General features: G+C 37.0%; 1 protein-coding gene across 2 annotated transcripts in view; it reads left to right on the top strand.

Annotated features, from left to right (window-relative positions):
• Positions 1-20,811, top strand: part of EXOC4 (exocyst complex component 4) — an 843,793-nt gene that overhangs the window by 228,263 nt on the left and 594,719 nt on the right. For both annotated transcript variants that reach the window (XM_061198739.1, XM_061198740.1), the window contains 2 exons: positions 14,845-14,990; positions 20,390-20,478. In XM_061198739.1, the coding sequence (XP_061054722.1) occupies positions 14,845-14,990; positions 20,390-20,478 (235 nt within the window). The remainder of the gene's footprint in view (positions 1-14,844; positions 14,991-20,389; positions 20,479-20,811) is intronic.

Here is a 20,811-nt window from a genome sequence, read left to right on the forward strand (position 1 = left end):
TCTCCATTTTTGGACCCTAGAGTTTCTATGTTTACTATAAACTTACTTAGGTTTAATCCTACTTAAACCAGCAGTGCAGTTAATTGGTTAATCTTTTAAATTATAGGCTAACCTCAAATGCAGTAGGTAAATGAAATGGCTTAGTCCCATGTTTTGAATTAACATAAAATATTTCAGTAGAAATAGCATATAATAATCACAGGCCTCTTATGGATTTGGAAGTTTGTTTTCTGGCCACAAAACTGATAAAACAGGATTACTTTTGTTTAACCAAACTGTCAACAGTTTATTGTTTGTTTTTTTTTTAATCAGTTTAGTATCTTACTTAAGGGAAATATATATATATTATATAATTATAATTATATATTTATATATATAATATAATATAATATAATTTTTATATTTATATTTATTTATTATATATAATATAATATATAATATATATAATACAATATAATTTATATATATAATATACAATATAATTTATATATTATAAATTATATATAAATTATAAATTATATATTATTATATATATAATATATATATAAATTATATATTATTTATAATTTATATATATTATATTATAATATATTATATATTATAATATAATTTATTAATATAATATAATATAATATATAATATAATTATAATTATATAATTATATATATTATATAATATATTATATATATAATTTCATCATTTTCAGATAGAAGAATTTTGCTTATTTTGTAGATGGAATCTTTATTGTAGATGCAAGAGTTAAGTATAGAAATGAGTGGTATTAAGTTGCTCCTTCAGTTTTAAAGGATTTTAGTTAAGGTATTCCAACGTGGCATGAATCTGTGGTAATACAGGGAAGTATAAGACAAAGTGCCTTCTCATCAAGTCATGTTGGGAGTTTGAGATAAGTAGAGGTAAAGTTAAATATCCAGCAGTATATGATTAATTGCCAAATCTGGGTAATCAACTGTGGGTCCTGTAGGAATTTAGAGAGATGACTTAAGATAGATTGGTCAGGGAAGGTTTTGTGTATTTGGTAGGAGCTGGCTCTTTAAGGAAGGCTAGACTTCAGGCGAGTGGGCAGATCATTCTAGGTAGGTATAACAGGCATGTATGCCAACAGTGAGTACCTTACTGAATTTACCATATACACAATTTGTACAGAGGGGTGTAAAATGTGATCAGATAGACAGAAACCAGATTCTGAAGAGCCTTAAATGAATTCAGTTGAAATCTTCTTTGTGGACTCCTTAAAGAAAGGAACTGCTTTGTCCTTGTGCTTTGTATTGTCAGTGCCTCTAAATCTCATTATCTCCCAGTCTTAACAATATTCCCCTCAAATCCTAAGGGAAATGTACTTAACATAGTTCCTGGCACTCAGTAGGTACAAAATAAATGTTAATCAAGTCTGAATCTGCACTTGTTATTCCTAAATAATCCATTTTCAATGAACTATAAGCAAACATTGTTTTTTTGTAGGTGTGTCAATGTTCACAGATAAGAGATAACCAGTATGAAGGAGTCTCTAGTAACTGAACTGCTAATTGAAAATGCTGGGTTGTAGCCACTTAATTGAATAAACTGTCTCCAGAGAGCAGTTTGGGTCTTTTCCAAGATGCATTAACTCTTTCAGGTCATTAGGGTAGCACTTATCTCATTGGAGCAGAAATTTAATAAATGGTATTCCTGTGATGTGAGTAAATTAATGTACCTCAAAAAGCCTGAAGTTTCACCATGGGTGTTATAGTTCTACTCCAAGGAGCTTGTCTGTGAATGTAAGACGTCAATAAGTAGCTGCCCTTTCAAGCATCTTACTTTCAATTTAGGTAACCTACTAGGGAGCATCTACTTTGTTCAAGGCACTGTGCTAGATGTTAACAGAGACACAAAGAAAAGGCATGGCTTGCACTGAGAGGCAGGAGAGAAGGCAAATAACCACAAGATAAAATCCTTGAGAGATACAAACTACAGTGTGGGTTTTAATGAGAGTGAGATACCATAGTTAACAGTTAAGATAGATGATAACCTCCCAGAAGGTAGGGACCGTGGCTTGTTCACACAATGTGCTTATTCATGTTTATTCTCTCTGTTGGGAGTTTAGGAGATAAACAGAGGAAAAGTTAAATATATATACATACACACATATAATGGTAAAATATGAGCTGGATCAACCAGAAGCTTTTTTTTTCCCCCCCCACAATTTTCACACATGTGCTTTTTTCCCCCACTGTGAGATACAAATTATTAATGTCTGGTGTTAATCTAAAATGAGTATGGTAAAGATGTGAAAACCAGAAAAAAAGCCAGCATCTTTTGGAGATATGCTCCCTGATTGTCTGATTGTCTCAATTTGTCTGTCAGCCTACTGATGGAATATTGAGCTTCAGGTCGTAAAGAGGATAAGAAAAGTCTGTTCTACCTGCCAGCACATGTTACACATTTATATCTGTTGTGAAGATAGAGGCAGCTAGTTGTTATCATAAGACTAAGGGTAAGTAACATAAAAGACCACTGTGGGAGAAAAGAAGGTAGAGATAGCACCATAAGAAGATGAAACTTCCAAGGTGTAACACCAGCCTCCGCTTCCTAGTGCATGGGGTTGACATCTCCATTGGGCATGTGGGTTGTGATTAGTAACATATGGATGGTGAACGTGTAATTTGTTAAAAATCAATCAAGTTAATACTTAAATTCACTTTCTTGAACTCATTCTCCCATGCTTGATTAATGATAGAGGTAGTTACAAGCAGGGGGAAAAAAGGATAAACTCAGACATGACAAAAACCCTTGGGACTTATTTATAGAACAGGAAATTATCTAGGTTAACTAAATGGTAATTATGTAAAGACAACTAAGAGGAAATAAGGCTGCAGCAGTCGGTTGGGTTGTGGAAGGTGCTGAATGACAAGAGGAGATACAGGTTTATTTTGCTTGCAAGGAGGACACCATTGAAGGATTTGAGCAGAAGAATGATGGTATTGAGCTCTGTGTTAGTGAGCGTAGTGGGTTGTGGGATAGATTGTCATGAGAGGTGTAAGGCGGGATGAGCAGTTGGGAGACTGTTGTACTAAGCTGTGTGAAGGATAATGAGGATCAGATTTAAAGACATGAGGGTAGGAATGAAAACGTTTAAAAGAGGAAATGGACATAAGATGTGCGGTATAATATAGGACTTGGCAGTTGATTTGGAGAACACGCCTGAGAAGAGTCAGCTAACTACAGATTATGATCCTGGGAGGTCAGAGAAATGACAATGTTGTTAACAAAGAGGGAAACTAAGAAGACCTTTGTTTCTTCCTTCTTTCCCCCTCTTCCTCCTTTTGAAGAGAGGTGATAATAAAGAGTTTGCTTGGTCAGGATGTTTGTTGAACCCATGCCCCGATACTCTCAATATCTGTTGTGCTGTTTTCACTTTCTTACTGTGATAAGACACTCTTGCAGGCAATGACAGTGCATCTCTGGCACTTGGGAGAAAGTATGATGGTAGAGGGAGATTTGGGAATCATCTGAAATGAAGATATAACTAAAATGGAAGAGAACAAGAGTAAGAGTAAGGATCTTGAACTTCAGATAGTTAAGAAGAAAAATGTGGTAGTCAATCTCAGAGAAGTGAAAGAAAAAATTTCCAAAGTTTAGAGATGAATATTAGCAGGAGCCTGAATTTAGAGATTGAGATCTTTACTGTAGAGAGAAGGGGAGGAGGAAAGAAGAAGGAGAAGAATGATATCAGTGAGAAGATGATGGAGGATATAGAGATAATTTTATTTATTTATTTATTTAATAACATTTATAAAGTGTTTGCTATGCCCCAGGTTATGTTCAAAGTGATTTACAGCATTAACTCATTTAATCCTGATGATAGTTCTGTGGGAGTAGGTAATATTATTCCTGTTTTAAAGATGAGGAACCAAGGTTCTCAGGCACAGAGAGGTAATATCTTAGTTACCTGGTTCCTGGGATGCATTTTAAAAAAACAACAAATTTCTGAGCCTTTTCCTCAGAGATAATAATAGCCTGTTATGAGCCAAGCATTTTATGTATGTTGTTTATTTTAGTTTTCATATTAATTCTGTGAAGTAGATTCTATTACCCATATTTCACAGTTGAGGGAGATACAGTTTAGCAAGATTAAGTAACTTGCCAAGGTCACATTGCTGGTAAGTGGTAGAACTGGTTTTAAGCACAGACTTTTTGTGTTTCTGAATTGTCCTCTCAGATGCAGTTCTAAGGTGGGGTGCATGAATCTTTATTTTAAAATAGTTCTCCAAGTGATTCCTATGTATAGACCAGTCTTTCTAGAATTTTAGCACAAACTAAGAAGGAAGAGCTGTATGTATTTTTTGGGAGGAGTTAAAACACTGTGGTCAGAGAGGAGAATTCAGAATTAGGGACGTTGGAGATGGAGTATTTCCAATGGAGAAAGAATGTCAGAAGAGTAATAGAGGTCATTGGGATTGAGGAGACTGAGAAAGACTGTGTAATGGTAAAAAGGAGTCATTAATATATTCTGATGAGTCGTAGTACAGAGTAAACTTGTGAGTCGTAGTACAGAGTAAAACTGTAACAGCAGCTAACATTTTTGTAATGGTGTAAGAAAACCATGGAGGTTGTGTCAACTTTGATGAGAAAAGGGGAGAAAGTGGCGTAAATATGTAGAACGAACTTTAAAATACGTTTTAGTGAAATGGGCAGACAATGAAGCTGCAGCTAGGAATGTGCCTTTGGGCATTGAGACCACTTCTGTGTCTTCCCTTGGCATGGTCTTGTTGTATTCTATTTTCTATGGGTAAGCTATAAATAAAAAATCATGAAAATACTGTGGGATCCAAAATGCATGGAGGGAAAATGGAGAATTAAAATAAGTGGAAAATTCAACACTTATAGTTGGAGATTTCAATACTCCTTTAAAATAATTAATGGAACAGCTGGACAGAAAACATAAAAAACATGAGCTATACTATCAAGCACCATGACTTAAAGTGACATAGATGGTACACCCTACTTAACACCATCAGAATACAGATTCTTTCATGTCCGTCAAATATACTCCATGATAGATCATATACTAGACTATGAAGTTAAGTCTCAATACATTTAAAAGGATTGAAATCACACAAAGTATGTTCTCCATACATAACAGAATTAAATAACAGGAAGAAATTTTGGCACTTCTCAAATATTTGGAAGTAAAACAACAAACTTCTGAATACACCATAGGTGTAAGAAGAAAGACCCAAGATCAACAAACAAAGTTTCCACCCTAAGAGCTAGGAAAAGGAGGGGAAAAAAAAATCAAACCCAAAGCAAGCAGAAGGAAAAAATGGTAAAGATTAGAGTGAAAAATCAAATAAAAATCAGAGGAACAATACAAAAAAGTAATGAAACTAAAAGTTGGTTCTTTGAAAAGATCAAAAGTTGATAAATCTTTAGCTAGACTGATAAATTAAAAAGGAAAGAAATCTCAAAAAATGCCGAAATCAGGAATGAAAGAGGAGACATCACTGTAGACCATATAGATGTTAAAAAGATTATAATGACTAACTTTATGCCAATGAGACCACAATTATGCCAGTTAGACCACTTAGATAAGTGGACAAATTCCTAGAAAGAAACAAAATACCAAAACTGGTTCAAGAAGAAATAGAAAATCTAAATTGTCCTGTAACAAATACAGGCATACCTCATTTTATTGCAGTTTGCTTGGTTGAGCTTTGCAGATACTGCATTTTTTAAAAATTGGAGGTTTGTGGCAACCCTGTGTTGAGCAAGTCTATCAGTGCTGTATGTTCAACAGCATTATTTTTAAATTAGGGTATGTACATTTTTTCAGACATAATGCTCTTGTACATGTATAGTGTAAACATAGATTTTACATGTGCTGTGAAACCAAAAACATTCATGTGACTCACTTTATTACGATACTCACTTTATTGGAATGGTCTGGAACCGAACCCACAATATCTTCAAATTATGCCTATAAATTAAATAATTTAAAAATGTCCTACACATACATAAGTACACAAATGTTTTATTAAACATTTGAAGAAGTAATAATACTAATCCTTTGCAAACTCTTTCAGAAAACAGAGATGAGAAACACTTTTCAACACATCTATGAGTCCATTATTACCCTGATAAAAATTCGAGATAGCAGAGGAAACTATAGAGCAATGTCCTTCGTGAACATAGATGCAAAAATCTCAAACAAAATACTAGTAAATTGAATCCATCAACGTGTGGATTCATACCACATGTATGAATGTATGTGGTATGTGTTACATACCACAATTAAGTGGGATTTATTAAAAAAAAAATCAATGAATGTAATATACCACATTCATAGAATAAAGGAAATAGCTTCATAATTATCTCAATAGACACAGGAAAGCACTTGACCCCATTGATGACTAAAAAAACAAAACAAAAGCAAAAACCTTCAGCAAACTAGATCTAGAAAGGAACTTTCTCCGTCTGATAAAAGTCTCTGTGAAAAACCTGCAGGTAACATCAGAAGGGAACTTTCTGAAGTGTTAGAGGTGTTCTATAATGATTGTAGTGATGGTTGCACAACTGTATACATTTACTTAAAAGCTGTTCAGCCGTACATGACATTAGGTGAATTTTATGCTATATAAATTGTACCTCAACAAAGCTGTTTTAAAAATATTATGGGATAAAATCAGATTACAAATATTCGAAGATATATGTCCTTCACAGTATCCTTCAGAGAACTCGTAGAAAAACACTTAACAGTCCTAATGGAAGTTAATTAGTGTATAAATCATGGAAGTCTCATCAACATTATTTCCCCTTTCACAATTATGTATTTGAGGGTATGCATGAATATTCATATGCTTCACAAGGGATTATATTCCAAACTAAATTTATTGTCCCTATCAAACTCATTTTTCCTGCATTCCTGATCATTGTTCTTGAACCACAGTGTTTTAGTCCCTCACATGTGCAATCTTTTAGCATTTTAAAATTTCTCTTCTTTCCTTCGTAGAATACCTGCTTAAATTTTTTCATTTTTTTCCTCTGCGTCAACTCACAAATGTATCCCTAATTGTAAAATCTCATTACCACTACTTTAGTTTAAAATCCTTTTTTTTTTTTTTTAATTTCAACTATCATGGTAGTTTTTTTTCTTGTCCCCCTCCCTTTATCTTATTACCTTAATCATTCATTTTTCCCCAAATCCCATTGCCTTCTAATCTATTATTGTATATGCCAGCAGATTAATTTACTTAGAGTGTGTTTAGCAACATTTTATTTACCTATTGAAAGCTTTTTACTGCCCTCCTCATTCTGTACTTGACTTCAGTACCTGAGCCTGGTGTTAGAGGCCCTGAGAAGTTTGTGCATTTACCACCTTTCCAGGCTTACCTCTCAGACTTCATTTTTATGTTACCTGAACTATTTGCAGTTCACTGAAGACACCCGGAATTTCCCCAGCACTGTTTATTTATTCTGTTCTTTCTGCCATTTTTTTGGCCTTTTATACATTATAAGATTTTATTTATGTCCTATGATCTTGAAACTCTTTTTTATTGTCCTACTTGGGATCAATCTTGTCCTTCTATAAATGTTCACAACAGTTTCTTTGACCTGATGCTTCCCACTTTCTCCCATGTATTGTAGTCATTCATCTTTGTCTCTATAAGCACATTGAGGGAAGGATTGATGGATTGATTGATTTGGCTTTTAATTCACTTAAATTTTTAATTTATATATAGTAAAATTCACTTGTTTTAATATTAGGGAAGGATTTTTTTTTTTTAGTCTTGTTTTTATATTCAGGATAATACCTTGCATATTTTATGTATTAAGTAAATACGTTTAATTTAAAATAAATGAAAACTTTCTTTTGAAAGCTATCTAAAACTGGGGTTTCTTTGTTAAAAGCTCTTCTGTTGGGGGTGTGGGGGGAGGTAAATGTGAGCTCTTTGAGACTCTGCTTGTCAGGGCTTTGACAGGGGACCAGGAAATACTTGTGTAGTCTTGGAATTTTTTCGTCTGTTTTACTTTGAACACTAAGGAACTATTCACAAGACCATACATAGTAGTTTTAATGATACAATTGCCATTGATAATGAGTATAATGAAGCAGGCAACCATTCCATTTGCAGAATGACTGTTTATTTTTCTTTTGGTTTTCTTACTGCAGAATACTTTAGTCCTTATACAATGGGGAAATGAGACTGCTATTTTCAAAAGATGACTTCTTTTGTTTTTTCTTTGTCACTCATATTTCATCCATTAGCAACCTTACCGGGGAAATCTGATAGTTTGTAGTAATTTTAAATGGCGGTCCTAGTTTTAGAAAATATTGTTACTTTGTTTCAGTGTTACTGTTTAATATTTTCTGGAATCAAGATGATAGTTTGAGGGGTGTATTACCCTGATTTTGCTCCTCCTCCACCTCTGGATTTCTCTTTTCAAATTCTGGACCTCCTGGTCTCCCTTTGCTAGGCCTTGCCTCCTCCATCCAGTGAGACTGGTTTCTGCTTGGCTCTACTCTTGCTCCATGGATGCTGGAAGGGGTTCTCTGGGAAAAATCCAGAGGAACTAGTGTGCTTCCTTTCTTCTCTCAGGGATCATAGCCACCAGTTTCTGCCTAATTTGGCTCCTCTCCAGGGCCTTCAAATTCTTATTTTTTTAATATGTTTTTTCAGCTGTTATAATTATCATCAGTATGAGGGTTAGTCTAAGGAAGCTACTTTGCTGTTCCTGGAACAAAAACTCCTGGGCATCTGTATTTTAAAAGAGCAAATTATTAAAAATTACATTATTTATTGTAGGCACAGTCAAGATACTGCACAAGAAAGTTGAGCCTTACTTCATATTGGGAGCTCAAGGGAATTTTTTTTCACCTTAGACTTGCTCCCGTCATGAAGCAGTCTAGTTCTCAGATTCACGGTAGGGGGTGGGTGCAGGTAGGGGGACACATACACAGTATGGCTTTGCTGTAAATCATCAAACATTTGAAGGTAGTAGTCAGGAGAATTGGTTTCCTAGTTGCAGAGATTGAAATCTGTGCAAACCACTACTCCCGTTTTTATAAGATACCAGTGTTTTACAAAAATACTATTTGTGATATAACTGTCACTGGATGCATATTAGTATATAATTGTTTATCCATAGATAGCTTAGTGAAGAAACAAAAACTCATTCAAGTTATCATAAGGAAAAAATAAGGAAAACATACTAAAGGCTATAAGGATATATTGTAGAACCCAAGGGTAGAAAATCTAAGACCTTATCAGCGACTGGATTTGAGACCTTTGCACTATGGATAACTTAAGGTTGCAACCTTTGAATCTCTCTCCTGTGGGTCTCCTTTTTCTCTCTGGTCATCTGGTTCATTCTTTATTCTCTCTCTGCACATTGGCTGTCTTTGATTTTTCATCCACATGGTAAAAGGTGGTTGCCCCAAAGTATTTACATCTCCTCACTTACATTGACGAGCACAGACCATATCCCACTAACACAGTCCTGGGAAAGAGAATCTGATTGGCTAATTGAGGGTTGGCTGTTTCCCTGGTGAAGTAGGCTCTGACCTAGATGGTGGGATCCCAGGCCTGGCTACCCAAGTCCATTGTGTGGTTGGGGAACCGTCCTTAGATGAGGTGAAGATTTTGTAACCTGGGGAGATACTAAAAAGGATCTACCACATTAAGTATCTAGAAGGATCTGGATGTTTCAGTGAGTAGCTACTTGGATAAATGCAGAGGCTGAAGACAGGAGATGTGTTAATTCTAAGTCTGTAAATTGCATGTTTATTTTTAGAAAATTCAATGTGTATAACCACAAGCAGCCATAGGCAATATGTTAAATAAAGAGGATTAAGTGGTAAATGAGGGGTCCATTCAGAATGATATTACCAATGTTAGAGCATGTTATAAATCTCAAAATCTTGGCCCTGCTTTATATATCATGGGATTACTGACTAGCATCTTAGCAACTGCTAATCAGTCTTACAGCAGAAGAGATGGCTAACCACTCCAATTTGTATGCTCTGTTAAAGCATCATATTTCTTTGCTTCTGCCACAGAACCATCTAACATACCAGATACTCAAAAAATACAGTGAATCATGATATCACTGGTGTATATAGAGTTTTCAGGTGCTTTTCAACTGTGTTTTCATGTTTCTTGTCTTCAGTTTTACAAATACCTTTTAAGTTAAACTTAAAACACAAATTAACTATGACTTTTAATTTTTTGAACTCTTGATCAACAAGAAATAGCAATTCCTGGTACTTAAAAAGAGAAAGAAATGAATGAGATAGGAAGGAATTTAGAGGCAGCAAGAACACACACGGGATTATCTTCTACAGATTTTCTGTGGGCAGAACGTATTTGGTATTATATGTAATGCCCTTTGCCCCAGAATTCCAATCTTGGGTGATTTCCCCCAGGCAAAAGACAAGCTGTATAGCTTATTTCTTTTCATAAAAATGGAAATTTGAACTCATCCGTGAGTGCTTAGGATATTTATGTACAATTTGGAAGATGCGGTACGTTATCCACAATGATGTAGAATCACCAAGAAATGATACGGTTATATTTTAATACCAGGCATCTGGTGTTTGTGTCAAGACTTTGTAGTAGAAGATTTAGCGTAATTCAAACACATTTCAGGCATCTTAGAAGTAGGGGCTTATTTGTTCTTTGAGATATTAAAAAAATGCACTTTTACTAATTTGAGTGTCAACATAAAACTTTACCTGTTTTAAAGCAGTATTTTTCAACTGGTGGTGAATGTTATTAGGAAAAAGAGGCAAACACAATGAAGGAAACAAACATCGCAAAGCCTGTGGTTAAAATTGCAGCTATCCCTTTTTTACTTTACTCACAGGGTAGATTTTTGTACTCTGGACTCTTTCTACTTTGGAGACTGTCTCTAATTTGCATATAACGATATATACATCAAGGCTTCTTATCAAATGCTTTTTAAAATTCAGTGGTTCCCTATTTTTTTTGATTCACTGATATGTTGCCTGGCTCTGTGGTGGAAATGAAGAAATACAATGCTTTAAGGAATATAAAAAATCCTCATGTTTATCAATGGTGAGGTGTCTTTTCATTAAATAATAGCTAGTAGTCTTAGGCAGTTTGGGATGAATACTTTTTTTTAATGATGTGTAAAGTGGATACTTGAGAAGCTCAGAAAAGGGGACAGCTGACTTAGAGTGGCCTGGGAAAGGAGTGGTTGAAGAGGGAACACTGGAACTGTTTTTTTGGAAGGGTCTGTTAGGAGTTAGGAGAGAGGGTAATCTAGGGTAGGCCTTCCAGAAATGAGGGGGCCCTGGCATATTCAGGGGAGAGTTAACTAGGTGATCTTGATTGGAGTGTTGGGTTCATGTTAGGGAGAATAAGATATGATTGGAGTATTGAGGTCAGATAGTTGTAGATGATGAGGAGCCTTGTGATGGTAGCAGCAACTGTGTTTTTTATTTTGTTTGTTTCTTGTTTTTACTTTTTATTGGAGTGTAGTTGATTTACAATGTTGTGTTACTTTTAGGTTTACAGTGAAGTGAAGCTGTTATACATATAATCAAGATATCCACTGTTTTTTAGATTCTTTTCCCATATAGGCCATTACACAGTATAGAGAAGAGTTCCCTTATGCAGTAGGTCCTTATTAGTTATCTATTATATCTATCCTTATTAGCTATCTATTTTATATATAGTAGTGTGTATATGCCAATCCCAATCTCCCAATTTATCCTCCTCCCCTTACCCCCTAGTAACCATAAGTTTGTTTTCTACATCTGTAACTATTTTGTAGATAAATTCATTTGTACCCTTTTTTTGGAGCAGCTGTGTTTTAGGAAGATCACTCTGTTGAGGATGTAGGAAGATTGGAAGAGTAAGAGATGGGAGGCAGAAAACTAAATGAGGAAAACTGCGTGAGGTGAACTAAGGTGGTGGCTGTCAGAATAGACCAGAAGGGGAACCTCATAGAGTTGAGATAGAGTGATTAATGAACTTGAACACTAACTCCTTTGTGGATACAAAGAATAAGGAAAGGTATTAAAGACAGTTCTGAAATTTTAAACCTGGAGATCAGTGAGAATAAGAAAATACTAAAAAACAAAGTTGGCAGAAGGAATTACTGATTTTATGGCAAGATGATTTAGGTTTCAGAATTTAGGGTTGATTTTATCAGTGAAATAGGTGAGTAGGTCAGGCATGCAGTCACAGATGTGGGACTGGAGCTTGAGAGAGAAATGAGGGATAAAAACCACATCATGGTAAGAGAAATAATGTATGTGGAGGCTGCTTTTTAAAGTTTAGAACCTAAAGATAAAAAGGATATAAGATTATAGATCGTGAGGACCAAAGCAAGATTTTTATGGAGAGGGTAGAAATAGTGCATTTGTGTAGATAGAAAGGGAGAAGCTGGTGAATTGAAATAGACTAAGAATCCTGAGAGCTAATAATTAAGGGGACTTCATTGATGTGGAGAAAAAGGAACAGTGATCGTAAAATACCTGGATTTAAGGATGCTGCTTAGTTAGGTCCTGGTCAGTCAATATTTTATTGTAAAAGGACAGTCATTGAATTTTAGGGCAATAATTACCTCGACAGAATTACTTGGTGTAGTGTGTCTTCAAGCTTCGGTAGAAACATAATTCTGTCATATTGGTGTAATAACCACCATTTGAGTGAAACCAGGGCATTTGTAGACATCTTTCTGTGTTGAAATTTGAAAGATATCAACAATTTGAAATTCTTTTCTGATTTACTAGCCTTCTTTTGATCACAGATTCCTGCAAACTTTATTAGCATCAGTGCCAAATCTACAAAATAATTGAGTCCATCACTGGAATTGTTACTAAAGTAGAGACCCAATTCAGTATTCTCCCTGACTATTGTGCAGTTTCAGTGATATAGTAACAGAGATAGTACTTGTCATTATATTACTTCATCAGTTTGCTGAGTAATACTCCAGTGGCCTTGTAAATAAATAAAAAAACATTGACCAATCTCTTAACATGTTTTATGCTTTCCCAGCGAATTCTTTATTGTACAGAAAATGAAATAAAGTCCATTTACTGCCACCCGTAGTCATTCTCATTGATAGTTTTTATGCTCTTAGTGAGAATGGAGTGTCATGGGGAAGAGAACAGACTGTGGAGTCAACTAAACCTGAGTTGAAATCCTGGCCTGTTATTCTGTAATTATAAGGCCTTAGGCTAGTCCCTCCCTCCCCCCTCCCCCCTCCCCCTCCCCCCTCCCCCTCCCCCCTCCCCCCCTCCCCCTCCCCCTCCCCCCTCCCCCCTCCCCCTCCCCCTCCCCCCTCCCCCTCCCCTCCCCCTCCCCCTCCCCCCTCCCCCTCCCCCCTCCCCCTCCCCCTCCCCCCCTCCCCCTCCCCCCCTCCCCCTCCCCCCTCCCCCCTCCCCCTCCCCCCTCCCCCCTCCCCCCTCCCCCCTCCCCCCTCCCCCTTCCCCCCCTCCCCCTTCCCCCCTCCCCCCTCCCTCCCTCCGTTTTTGGAGTTTTTTTAAAGAGCATTTTAAGGTTCAAAGCAAAATTGAGGGGGAGAGTACAGAGATTTCCCATTAGCTCCTGCCTCCACACATGCATGTAGGCTAGTTTCTTAATACCAGTAATTCTCAGTTTCTTCATCTCTAAATTACAATTAGTAATACTTACTTCATAGATTTGAGGATTGAGTAAGGTCATGTTTTTAAAATGTCTGATATTTGATAAGTACTCAGTAATGTGTATGTGCTTATAGACATAATTGGCTTTAAAACTTACTTGGAGCAATATAGTCACAGGTGTGCTTCATAAATGTTTTGATAATAATGCTTGATATGGCCCTCACATCTCTGTTGAATGGATGAATGATTATATACATATATGCAAGAATAATAGTTACATGGGACCCTGATTCTGAAAAGCTTTCACTTCAGTCATGGGTAGAATTGTTTGTCTACATGTACTGATACCACTTGGTTATCTTAAAATTTTAAACGTGGCAAGTGATTATAGAAATGAGTTGAGTTGATACACTTTAGTCCCGGGTTAGATAATCTTAGGAACCATGGTGATTTCTGTTCCAGATCTGCTATTTTCTTTCACAACAGTGGGAACTTTCTACACTTGTCTTAGAAATAGTACAACTGATTCTAGCCCAGGCCCCCAAACCCCTGAGGCTCTAAAGTGGATTGATTTTTATAAGCAGGATCTGCTGGCAGTAGTGATCAAAAAAGCTGTTGCTTTTGTTGCTTTGAAACTCTGAAGATGAGTAGTGGGCCCTAGAAATTATTTGCAGGTCAGGACCACTTAGTCTGCTGTGGGCTACGCTAACCTGGTTGGCCGGTTTGTTAGAGTGCTGGTCCAGTTCCTTGTCTATAATCTGAGAACTGATTTTCCTGATAAAATTTTGTGCTTTCAATGAGGTAAAACATCTAAATGGATTAGCCCCTTGCCTGCAATATAGTAAGCCCTCAGTAAATGTTACGGCATCGCTGCTGCTGCTGTTGCAATTTGGAATAATGAGGATTAAATTATGACTAAAGGAGTATATTGATTAACTCACCCAGCCCAGTGCCTGACACATAGTAGACCCTCAATAAAAATGTTCCCTTTACCCCCATGTGCAAATGCTAACTATACACCGTTCCCAGTTTTAGGAGTAGGTAGCGAATTGCTGACTTTCTGGCTATAATGAATCTTCCCTTAGGTCTACAACTAGAAATATGAATAGCTAGGTTAATATCCTTCTGAATGTCAAGGAGGTTTTAGAATTAGATCTTCATGGTTTTAAAGTTGCTTTTTCTTAATAGCACGTCATAAATGTGTGTGTTAAGCTGTTTGTCTGCTTGTACAGATGCTGTTGACTGAGTACTTGGATATGAAAAATACTCGTGCAGCCTCTGAACCCTCAGCTCAACTAAGTTATGCCAGCACTGGGCGCGAGTGTGCAGCCTTTTTTGCCAAGAAGAAACCTCAAAGGCCCAAAAATTCTCTTTTCAAGTAAGTATCTCCCTGCTGGTAAGACAGGTGTCAAGATGTGTTAGATCTCAGTAGAACGGTTTTCTACTTTATTGACAGCCATTACTTCACCCATTTAAAGTTGATTTGAAATAATTGATAGGAAGTGACTATATATTCAACTTTGTGTACTTCTGTTTTCTGTAAGGGAGGTGACTATTTTGGAATATGGTTACTGGACTATCTAGAACTTTTAATAAAAAAAATTCTGGAATTTGTTTCTGGGGAGTCATATAAAATGAAGAGAAATGAAATTCTCCCCTTGTTTCTGGGGAATTTTATATGAAATGAAAGGAAATGAAATATTTCAGCCTTTGGAAAGCCCCAAGTGCCAAGAAACAACCTTTGTTAATAAAGTCACGCAAATCTCTCTAGCTAAGTAGTATTGGGTTTTACTTGATTTAGTAAAAGAACAATGTGGAAATTCTTTTTTTCAAATTACGATTAGCTACCCTCACCTGGCCATGTATCCTAAGTATATGTCACTTGGTAACAGCTAACAGTTAATATTATTATTAACATTAATAATAATAACGATAACAGCTACCATTGCTTGAGTGCTTACTATGTACCAGGCACTGTGGTAAATGAGTTTCTCAGAAGAATCTCAATCAAACATAATTTGATTCAGATTATACCAAATTTGGGCAGCAGGGTAGTGGTTAATGCTTACTGAGTCCTTACTAAGTGCTAGCCAAGGCATAAAGCCATTTTCATGGATTGTCTCATGTATTTATTCATTCTAACAATCTAATGGGCGTGGGTTCTATTTTTCATCCTCTATTACACGTTAAAAAAAATTGAGGTGCATGCACAGAAACATATAATTCAGAAAAGAAGACAGACAAGTAAATAATTGGTGATAGTTCCATGTAAAATGTATGAGATGAGCACATGGTATTAGTGGAGGTTAGGAAGGGACTCTCAATCAGGATCAGCTCTTAAGCGTCTCAGGAAACTTCACACTACCCTCCTGGGAGCAAAGCCAACTCTTCCACTGAGTTAACAGTGCCTTGGGAATCAAAGGCTACCAAACACTACCTATGTGGTATTGGGTATTGTTTATTCTCATGGTCAATGACTTTCTCTCCTCAGCACTCGTCTGAGGGGATTATTGGATCACATACATGGCACAGAAAAAGCTCATTGGAAACCCCAATCTATTTATCAGAATTACGCGTGATCTAAATGCAATGTGGTATCCTGGAACAGAAAAAGGATATTAGTGGAAAATTTTGTGAAATCCAAATAAAGTCTGTAGTTTTGTGTCATACCAATGTTAATTACTTAGATGCAACAAAATGTACCACGATTATGTAAGACATTAACATTAGGGAGAGATTTGGGTGAAAGGTATACAGAAACTCTCTGTACTATTTGGCATCTTTTCTATAAACTTAATGATTCCAAAATAAAATTTGTTTTTAAAAATTTTTTTAAAAAATCAAGGCACAAGAGGTTAAGGAAATTATGCAAATTCACATGGCTAGTAAGTGGTAGAAATAGGATTTAAATCTTGGCAGACCTATGTTCTTCTAAGGAATTAATAGATATTTAAGAAGTTGTATCTGTAAATCTAAGCATGTAAAGTGACTACAGAAGTATCATCCCAGTATTCTGAATTCCTTCTTTTTAAATAGTTGAAAGTCCAGTATCTTCTGTTGATGCACTTTTGAGATTTGTTTTCTGTCAAGGATTCATAGAGTTCTTAATCATTAAGGAAAGTTTCAACAGTTCATTTATCTTGTGGTCTAGAGGAGAGGAGATTTACTGTGCCCACACTGGAATGAAATCCATTCTGTTTATTGAATTCGTTCTCTCTTTTTTTTTTTTTTTAAACAGTTTTATTCAGAGGTTGGATGCAGTATCAGTTAAAAGGCTTTAGTCTGCAAGTAGCCTGGAACCCCAAATGAATAGATTAACCTATAAGAAAGTTATTATCTCACACATAAGAATAAATATAGAGGATTCTTTAATTCACTGGTACAGTATCATCAAGGACTCAGCCCTTTCCATTTCTCTGCATTCAGTCCCACTCCAGTAAAAATGGTGGTGCCCAGGAAATAGTGTGCGATTCATCCTGCAAATCTCTTTTTTTTTTTAATTAGTAGGCTTTATTTTTATCCATTTTAGGTTTACAGAAAAATTAAGCTGACAGTACAGAGATTTCCCTTATGTCCATTTACACCATAGTTTCTCCTCTTATTAACACCATAGCTTCTCCTCTTATTATTAGTGTGGCATATTAGTTACAATTGATGAACCAATATTGATACATCATTATTAGTTAAAGTCCATTGTTTACGTTAGGGTTCACTCTTTGTATAGTTCTGTGGGTTTGGAGAAATGCACAATGTCATATATCCACCATTACAGTATCTTACAGAATAGTTTCACTGCCCTAAACATCCGGTTTTCCACTTATTCCATTCCTCCTCCTTTTCCTTACCCCCTTGAAATGACTGATCTTTTTTACTATCTCTATAGTATCTCTATATCTCTATCTCTTTCCAGAATGTCTTAAAGTTAGAATCATACAGTACGTAGCTTTTTCAGACTGGCTTCTTTCACTTAGCAGTATGCATTTAAGGTTCATCCATGTCTTTCTGTGGCTTTTTGTGGCATCCTTTGTATCGCTAAATAATACTAGTTGTGTGGCTGTACCACAGTTGTTTTTCCATTCAGCTATTGAAAGACATCTTGATTGCTTCCAGCTTCTGGCAGTTATGAATAAAGCAGTGATAAGCATTCATGTGCAGGTTTTTGTGTCAGTGTCAGTATTCGACTCATTTGGATAAATACCCAGGAGCATGATTACTAGATCATATGGTAGGACTATGTTTAACTGTGTAAGACACTGCCATACTGTGTTCCAAAATGGCTATATCATTACAAATCCGTTTTTATTAATGATTAATTATCCATCTATTAATCTTTTTTGCCAATCACAAAGCCCCTCTGCAAGTTTTTCTCAAGAAAACTAATAGGACCCGGGTCTGAGGCCCATTCCTAAACCAGTCACTGGCAAGGGGAAGCAGACCATGGTGATAGTCTGAAACCAATCAGAGTTCATCTCCAGTGATAGGTCTGCAGCTGGAGAGGGAGCCCCTTCTCCTGAGCACCCTGCCGAGTGAAGAGGGAGCAAGGACGCAGACGCCCAGAAAGAATCGGGCCTGTGCCAGCGAACAAGATAGATAGTGGGAGGAAAGGTGTTTGATGGAGGCAACTAAGACTGCCTCAGATACTGCCTAAGGCCTGCTCTTAGGCCTTTTCTTTCCCCTCGCCCCTCCCTTCCTCCCTCCGCCCCTTCCGGTCCTACCCACCCCTCTTCAAGCTCAACTGACCGTTCTCAGTCTACGCCTATTGCAGAAAGCAGGTTTCGGGGTGTTTAGATTTCATGCTGTCAGCCCTCACCCCTAACTTGCAACCTCAGACCACATAAACATTTTCAGACATTTAGCCAATCCTGAAATTGTGGTGTAGGAAAACATAAGTTACTGGAAATGAATAAGTGAACTTAAGTAATCGTTACACATTTGTTATTATTACATAGTAATAAAAACTCATCACCTGCACAGAATTAGGCCATTCTTAGAAATGTGCCCATTTCTAGTCTTGGTTCCACCATTAATGAGCCATGTGAGTCAGGGCAGTTCTCTTGTCTCAGTGGCCTCAGTGCCTTTGGCTGTAAAGTGAGGAGGTGAGACTGGCTAATCCCTCGTGCCTCTTTTACTGTAAAATCATATCCATCTGTGACTTGTTGCAAACACAAAAAGGATTCCTGAGTAGTGAAAATGCATCAGGTCATAAAGGATTCAGATTTTGGCAAGCTGTCATCTGTTTCTGTCACATCTGTGAAGAACCTTATTACTCTCTTTAATTGTCCCTAGCCAAGGTTAATTAAGTGTGTTTAAGTTCTTTTTTATTGTATATGGTGTGCCTCTCTGTTCTTTGCTCAAGAGTTTATTTTTTCCCTTGCCGTTTCTGATCAATAGCTGTCAGCCTGCTTTTTGGAGGTCAGTGGCTTCTCGTCAGCACTTGACTGGCAGGTGACACTTTTGAAGTACTGCACACTTTGCCTTTCTTCTGGCTGTTTGTGCCCTCTTAGTTCTTGGCAGGGTGCAGAGAAAGGATTAAGTAACTCAGCTGTTTCCCTCAGACTGACATTCATCTTGGTATTCATCTTCCTTGTCAAAGAACCAGTAAAGAAGGCATAATTAAGAAAACGTTGGTGCTCCTTCCTTGTGGCCAGAAACCTATCCCGTTATCACTGTTGCTCTTTCACTGTGTTGCTGTTTACCCCTTAGTGGCTGTAATTCTTAGAAGGATTTCTCCTGTCAGCCTGTTATCCTGACTTTGAAAATCTCAGGTTTGAAATGGAATTTCTTAGCACATCAAAGGATTTACAGTTTGATGATACAGTCTTAATTTTACCTGTTTTTTGTTGTTGTTGTTGTTGTTCTTCCTTACCTGCAAGTTACTTTTAAGACTGATTTGTTTTTGTTGTTTTTTCTATTTTGTAGTCATTGTTTTAGCTTTTAAAGCCATGTTCTATATCACGAACCCATCCCCCATGTTTCTAACCTCTGAAGCAGTCCCTGGGGAGGTGTGAACAACATTTTGTAGCTTGGTATTTTTGAAAGTATTTTTTGTGGTAAAATACAACAACAACCAAAAAAACCAGGTAAAATTATGACTGTATCAAACCGTAAATCCTTTGATGTGGTAAGAAATTACGTTTCAAACCTGAGATCTTCTGTCAGGATAACAGGCTGACAGGAGAAATCCTTCTAAGAATTACAGGTGGCCGGTAAGAATCCTGGCAGCCGTTTAGAACGTATATTGTTTTTGAGGACTTTTAAGGAGAGACCATAGATGCCTTGTTTCTCCGGCGTAGTTATTTAACATCATTTCTCACAGCCCTTTGTGCTAGTCCTCTCACTGGGGGAGTTAGAAAGGCCGGGGGTCAGCTCTGAGGAGCCCATATTTCTGTGGTGGCAGCTGGCAGACACTGATGTCTTTTGAGCTGCCTAGGAGCAAAATCAGAATGCCTTTAGAGGGTACTGCTGTTGCTGTGTGTGTAGGGATCCTGGCAAGGGATCTGGAGGCAAAAGAAAGTTGCAAGATCGAGTGTATCAGTTGAAATAGAGAAGGAGCAGAAGATCCAAATACTGTCATGGAGGAGCGTTTAGGCAGGAATATCATTCACAAATCAAGGTCTGTGGCAGCCTGCCCTGGCCTGGAACAGCCAGAAGGTCTTGGTCGTGGAACACTAAGGAGCGTCACACGGGCTGGAGTAGAATACTGTCGGAATATACGGAGCTGGACACCACCTGTTTGGTTACTACCTAATCGTTTGTTTACGCTGCATTTCATTGCAGGTTCGAATCGTCCTCCCATGCCATCAGTATGAGTGCCTATTTGCGAGAACAGAGAAGGGAGCTGTACAGTCGGAGTGGAGAGCTTCAAGGTGGGTAATCCACGTTCTCCGGAAAAATTAGTTTTCTGGAGGAAGATCTGAAGTTTTATAGCATGTGAATTTGAGGTCTGCATTCACAGGATTCTTTCAAGATAGCAAAGATTGAAAGACTTGGTAATCTGTTTCTTCTATCATTTCCCAGCATCAGCTGCCAAGCAGCTAAAACTATTACTGTGGCCACAGGATTTATAGACCTGCTACCATTCAAGTGGGAACTCAATGTAAAAAGAAATGAGGGCAGTTCCTTTTTGCTTAAAGATGGCAGACACGAGTCCAGTCACCGTCTAGGGGAATGCCAGTCTTCTGTGGCTGCCACTGTTATTT

Source organism: Eubalaena glacialis, chromosome 8 (genome assembly GCF_028564815.1).
Source record: "Eubalaena glacialis isolate mEubGla1 chromosome 8, mEubGla1.1.hap2.+ XY, whole genome shotgun sequence".
NCBI classification, from domain to species: Eukaryota; Metazoa; Chordata; class Mammalia; order Artiodactyla; family Balaenidae; genus Eubalaena; species Eubalaena glacialis.